We start from the raw sequence: 6,936 nt of genomic DNA, 5'->3' as shown, positions 1-6,936 counted from the left end.
AGCAGCTATTTAATAGTTATTCTTCTTCCTTTTGCACAGAGTAAACCTGAATTCAAGTCTTCTGGTCTAACACCGTTGGGTTTATTAGTGTGACATTCTCACATTGGGGAGGAAACTGTAGCCTTGAAATCCTAGCCCACTAATCTATTGGCAAGTAGAGGTTATTTTCCTATTGTCGTTTCCAAGGCCTGGCAAGACTCAGTATTAACCAGCTCTGTTGGATAAGGACAGTTAATTACCCTGCCTCTGAGCCACTTGGCTTATACTTCTGGAGTTTAACGTAATCCAGCATGGAAACCTCATTTGACCTGGGCATGGCAGAGGTGGGTGGGGATGAAGGCACTCTGGGCGCTGGTGCTGGACTGTGCTTATCCGTGTAACTTGCTAAAATCCTCCAGTCCTACCTTTTTCTTATCTTAAATTGATTTTCCTTTTCTTGACCTCCCTCTTCTGGCCAACTGGGAAAGTGCTACCATAAAATTTTGAAGTTCTATTTATGAGCTGAAACTTTCAAGTAAAAGTCTTTTACATCAACACCTCCCCAATCAAACTAGTTCACCCAATAAATAACTTTCTAACCTCCAGTTATGCAGAAAGAGGATTTTTAGGTCCTTACTTCATTTCCATAACTCTTAGTTACTTCTTGTTTTAGAGACAGGGTTTCACTGTGTTGCTCAGGCTGGTCTTGAACTCCTGAGCTCAAGCGACCTGCCTGCCTTGGCCTCCTAAAGTGCTGGGATTACAGGTGTGAGCCACTGAGTCCAGCCCAGTACAGGCTTTTAATGCTTAATAAGTCTTATATGAAAATATACTTAAAATGAGTCACAAATTTGTCAGAGTTTCCCCAAATCATTGAAATAGTACTAAATTGTCAAACTGTATGTATTGAAGATAGAGTTGTTTTTACAGTACTTTGTTTTATATTTCTGTTAAAAGTGATTACAAACCATGCTACAGTCAAACTTGAACATTTGATATCACAAAAAACACCTCTGTTAAGTTAAATAGAAATTTTCCATCTGGATCGTTTTGGACTGAATGATACAGTGGATGAGATTCAGACATTTCTCATGAAGTAACTGAAACTGTCCTTCTTACATAACAGACTTTTTTTTAAGGATATTGTTTTAGGGGTACAAAATCTTTAATATCATTTTGCTTTTAAAACTGATATTTTCTTTGCTTAATACCAGCAAGATTAAGTTTGTTTTCCTTTGTTTCTGTNCTATACACACACACACACACACACACACACACACACACACACCAGAAAAGAAATTTCCTTAACACTTACTTGTACTTACTGTATGTTGTATACTTTGACAACACTTACTTGGTACTTACTGTATGTGGTATACTTTGACATTGTCTCTTCTTTCCCACTTGATGCTTCAAAAAATTCTACTCGCTAGTTACAACCGACTAAATGGGTCATGATCTGCAGTTTGAAAAATACTACTTTATGAAGAGCAGTTTGACAAGCACATAAGTTGTGCCTAGCCTGTGACCTAGAAATTTAAGTCCTAAGGTTTGTTCCCATGAAGTAAAATGGACCTATCCTACTCTTTAGTTAAAACAAAAAATAGTATGCCAAACACACAGAGTTCATAACTGTAAAAAATTGCAAACCATCTAAATGTTTGACAATAGGGAACTGACTGAATAAATTATGGTGCATTCATATCATGAAATACTTTGCAGTCATTCACAATAATGACGAAGTTTTTTTAATGATATAGAAGGATAGTCATAATATTTTAAGTGTATAAAGCAAATTGCAAACAATATATTCAATTGTGATCCCTTTTTTGTGTTGAGACTATTTTCTTTTACTTCCATATATTTTCATAATTTTAACAGTGTTTATGAAATACTTTCATATTAAACTGATTTTTTTAAAAAAATAATAGTTATAAAGGTCAGGAACTTGCTTTAGAAATTGATTGACTTCACATTGTGTTTTATGCATTTAGACAAGATAACCGTTCCTTGTCAGCTTAATATATTTTAGCTTACCCAGTGCTTTAACCTATATTCGTTCCATTTGTTTCTTTCAAAAAGAAAGAATGCAACCCATCAAGATGCATCAGCAGGGCAGGTTTCATCTCCATTTTACTGATGATTCAGATGGACATGAGAAATATTAAATAACTAATCTGTAGCCACATGACTAGTAACTGAGAAAACCAGGATAAGGACTTCTGATGCCTCTGTAGGCCTTCCTGTGTTGTGATTTCTTCATTTGCAAAATGAAGATAATGAAATATGCAAAAGGTAAATCTCATTTTAAATCTCAACTCATTGAGCATCAGTTCTTTGTCCACAAAATGAGCATAAAAATACACAGCCTCGGGAGTGGGTGCTGGCTGCCGCGCGGCGGAGTGTGTTTTATGGACCATGTGCTGCTATGTATGCCTGAAGAAGTACTTGAAATGCAAATCTGGGGAGACTTTGCCATATAAATGCTTGGCTGGATTAAGCGCCTAATTAGGATGGTTTTTCATCAAGTTGGAGTAAGCATGCAATCGGTACTTTGGTCTAGGAAGCCATATGGTTCGTCTCGAAGTATCGTAAGGAAAATTGGTACTAATTTGTCTCTGATTCAGTGTCCAAGAGTTCAGTTTCAGATTAACAGCCATGCAACAGAATGGAGTCCCAGCCACCCAGGAGAGGATGCAGTGGCGTCTTTTGCTGATGTTGGATGGGTAGCCAAAGAAGAAGGAGAATGTTCAGCAAGACTAAGGACAGAGGTCAGATCAAGGCCACCCCTTCAGGATGACCTTCTTTTCTTTGAGAAGGCCCCAAGCGGACAGATTTCCTTACCAGACTTGTCTCAAGAAGAGCCTCAGCTGAAGACCCCAGCACTGGCAAACGAGGAAGCACTGCAGAAGATTTGCGCTCTCGAAAATGAACTTGCTGCTCTCAGAGCTCAGATTGCCAAAATTGTGACCCAGCAGGAGCAGCAAAATCTCATTGCAGGTGACTTAGATTCTACCACATCTGGTACCACACTACCACCCCTCCGCCTCCTCCACCACCCCGCCTCCCCTCCACTGGGGCTCCACCAAAGTGTATCTGCCATTGATCTGATTAAAGAGCGAAGAGAGAAAAGAGCCAATGCTGGAAAGACTTTGGTTAAGAACAATCCAAAGAAACCTGAAATGCCAAATATGCTAGAGATCCTTAAAGATATGAACAATGTAAAACTTCGGTCAGTGAAGAGGTCAGAGCAAGACGTGAAGCCCAAGCCAGTGGATGCTACTGACCCTGCTGCCCTCATAGCAGAGGCTCTGAAAAGAAATTTGCTTATCGGTATCGAAGTGATAGCCAAGATGAAGCTGAAAAGGAGTTCCAAAGTCTGAATCAGAGGCCACCTCAGAGAGAGTGTTGTTTGGGCCACACATGTTGAAGCCAACAGGAAAATGAAGGCTTTAATTGAAAATGTATCAGACTCCTAATAGACAATGAGCTGCGAAAGACTCCTGGTTCCCCTGTTGATTTGTGAGGGCTAAGTTTGCTAGTAGAAATCGACACTATTTAGTAAATACCTGACTTAAGTATTCAGTGGTCTCCTTTTCAGGCTAATTGGGGATTAAGCAATAATGAAAGCACTAAGTTTGGTTTTCATTTTGTGAGATGGTCAGCGTTGGTGCTCTCCACAACTTACATGTGTTCTGACATGTTTCTAATATGTGGCCAGGGCTTTCAGATTTCCAGTTTTGAAAACAATTGTATAGATTTCACAACACAAAAGGACATTTGTGGATGTTACTGCACATTTTAAATTCTTAACACTAATTTATCTGTGTAAATGTTACATATGCATATTTTGGACATAAACAGTTTATGTAAAATTAGTAATGAATGATGGCAACGAGGGCACTGTTATCTTCGTTTGTTTTCAATGATCATTTAGCATTCAATGATGGAACAGCTGGTATAACATAAGTTGTTGGCATGAAATATTTGAGATTGGAAACTTCTTGCCTTGAACAGAACTTATATCTTAGATTCTCTCTCACATTTTCTTGGAGCTGGGTTTTGAATAGGAACCAGATGATGTTCACTGCTGAAATTCTATAATGCTTCCCACTGAAGGGACGTTGAGAACCAGGAAAGCTGCTTTCACGTCATTGCCATCCAGTACTGACAGGGAAGAAAGATGTAGTTTTCCAGTAGTGATGAATAAAATTATTGAATTAAATTTCTTCTTAAGTAAAACTCAGAATGTACCATCTTGTTTCCTTTCAGTTGATTAAATGGCATCATAAAGATGACTTTGCTAAGTTAATACTTCTGGAAATGTAAGAGTAGAGTTAAACAAAATTTTAATATAAGCCAAAATATTAACTTTAATGAAACATAGACTTGGCAAATGAATTTCCTATAAATTGTCATTGGTCAGAACGCTGTTTTGTTTAATTATATTACACAATATAAACCATAGGTGTTATTAGAAGTGAAGAACTGCCTTTTCATCGGGGCTTTTAAGGACTTGCTGTAAATGATTATTTTAAAAATGCTTTATAAATCTTCATGATTTTTCTATTTCTGATACACTCAGCTATAGTTAATGCCAGAGTATCCTACCCGGAGTAAATATTTGGAATATTTAAATCTAGTAAAAGTAGAAAGTTATACTTCCTGGGATTATTAGGAGATGGGAGTAGAGATTCACTTTTAACTTCTCGAAAATACATGCATTCTCCTAAATATTAAAAATGACTTGGGGTAATGACATGGCTTAGTTATTCTGCTTAAATTTGTACTATGACTTATGTTATACATGTTCATGTTCACCTCTCATCCATCCGTTTTATGGGGTTTAAAATTCTCTTTAACAAAATTCAGAAAATTCACCTGAAACGTATTTTGACCTGCTAAGAAACATATTTTTGTATAAGTATTGAATTTTGGACAGTGCCCCCATATAAGGAAGTTACTGTTTTAAAATAAAGCAAACTGTTTTATTTTCCTTGGACCATAGTGCCTCCATTTTTGTTTTCTTTTTTCACAGTAGGTAAGATTCTTTTGCACAAGGAGCTTCTTTAGAATAATTTTCTTTCTGCATTTTTCAAGTGGAATTATATTCCTTAAATTAAGCTCTTAAAATCACCTTTCACTTTTTCTCATATAAAGGGATCACAGCATTAAAACAGGACAGCCATGAAGTATCTGAGTTGTCTCAGGGTTCTCAAACCCATAATCTGCTTCTGAGATGGGTGAAATTCGTTTTTCCAGCTTCTCCCACACCCACCTCATTCAGTTTCTGCTTCTTTCACCCAACACAACACCTGAAGTAAAAGACCTTAAGAATAGTTATACCTCAGCTAGGTGTGAGAAAGAAAGGTAACTAACTTTCCTGTTTTATCTGAGTTCTGATTGAGGGACTTTCCATATATATATATATAGAGAGAGAGAGAGAATATATGAGACAGTATGAGAAGATCTGAGTCAGAGAACACTGGACTTGGAGCTTTACATGATCCCCTGTTAAGTTATCTTTACTTTTGCATTATTTTACACAGGGTCTCTGTAGTTTCCAATAGAATGATTTCTCTGGTAGTCCCTGGCACCTGTAAAAGGCATCATCCTGTGCACTTGCTTTTGCAGGCTTGGTGTAGGAGGGGTAGGACTTGCAGTCTCTAGTTCTGGTTGTTTCCCCAGTCCCAGGCCCTTCGCATAAAACGTGTGTCTTCTTTCTCTGTCAGGAATGCCGATGTGTCTGTGTCTCTGGTGAAGAGGAATACACGTAGTAATAACAACTAGCAGAAACAAATACGTAGGAAAAACCATAGTTCCGATAACTTCTCCAGAATAGAAGTTCTCTCCGTGGGATAGAATCTTTCAGCCCAACAAAGTCAGCGCTGGGATTGTCAGACAGAACAGGACACTTGGTTTCAATTGTAGTAGGGTCCTGTTTCTGTGACCTCTTTCCCTTTCTCATCCTAGAGATGTAGCATTCTTCTCTGCTACCCTATTGATCCTATTTGTTAGGATTCTTCTTAGACTTGCCCTATAAACCTTATAAACAATCTAGCTCTTCCTTGGTCTTGATCCTTAAAGTGATCCTTTAAGGATGGGATAATAAAAGTAGCATAACCAAGTAAGGATCTAGAACTTTTGCACACTTCCCCCCAAGACTGTTATCCTTAGTCCAGTTCATGTGGTCTAGAAACCTTAATGTTCCTAAAGCTGGAACTTCTCTGATACATCCTCCAGCCCCTTGTTAAGGTCACAGAGGGCTCGGCTCCTTTGTTAAGGGCAGAGTAGAACACAAGTGTCTTTTAGACATTTTCAGGAGGGTAAACGTTAAGGCAGCTCAAACAGTGCCTCCTGTTCATACCAAATGGTTATCTCAGGGCAGTCCTTCATAACCCAACTGGATAAGCCTTAATTTGGGGAGAAAGGCCAGACTCTTCATAACAAGATTTTAACCAAAGGTATAAAAGCATTCTGTTAATGTTGCCTAGCGACCACCCCCTTCGTTAGCCAGATACGGTTTTTATCGAAAGGTGAAAGGTGTATTCCCCAGGTACTGTGTTGTGGAAACTAGGTATTTTAAGGGTGAAAAAGGATACAACTAGAGCATGGTTGGAAATCACTCTGAAATACTAGCGTGAGTACAAGGGGAGAGAAGTGCGTAAGGTACTTATCGTGGGGGCTGGGCTGTCCAGATCCCCCCAACCCCTGCCTTCCCTTCTGCAAGGGGCACGCCTGGTAATGCAGAGACTGCTCTGTAACCCAGGACACAGCCTTGATGAGCTGTTCCAATCAGGTTCTCCCTCATGAATTTGAGTAGGAAGCCTCTACAGTGAATCAGTGCCAGGAGCTCAAATAAAGATATCATGAGGTACAATTGTATCCATGCGTTTATACAGGTAGAAATTATCAAGAAATGAACTGAGAATAGCCATAGTGACCTGATTTAGCACT

At 38.6% G+C, this 6,936-nt stretch overlaps 1 protein-coding gene across 1 annotated transcript; it reads left to right on the top strand.

Moving 5' to 3' along the window:
* The first annotated feature begins 1,248 nt into the window (after positions 1–1,248).
* Positions 1,249–4,981, top strand: MTFR1 (mitochondrial fission regulator 1). The gene is given in 4 exon segments (XM_017870790.1): positions 1,249–3,291; positions 3,294–3,338; positions 3,341–3,418; positions 3,421–4,981. Coding segments are annotated over 4 exon segments (990 nt in total). The 5' UTR covers positions 1,249–2,462; the 3' UTR covers positions 3,459–4,981.
* The last annotated feature ends 1,955 nt before the right edge of the window (positions 4,982–6,936 follow it).

This window comes from Rhinopithecus bieti, unplaced genomic scaffold, assembly GCF_001698545.2.
Source record: "Rhinopithecus bieti isolate Rb0 unplaced genomic scaffold, ASM169854v2 scaffold_5022, whole genome shotgun sequence".
In the NCBI taxonomy this organism is placed as follows: domain Eukaryota; kingdom Metazoa; phylum Chordata; class Mammalia; order Primates; family Cercopithecidae; genus Rhinopithecus; species Rhinopithecus bieti.
Note: the sequence above shows the minus strand (reverse complement) of the source record. Positions and strands in the feature narration are given on the sequence as shown.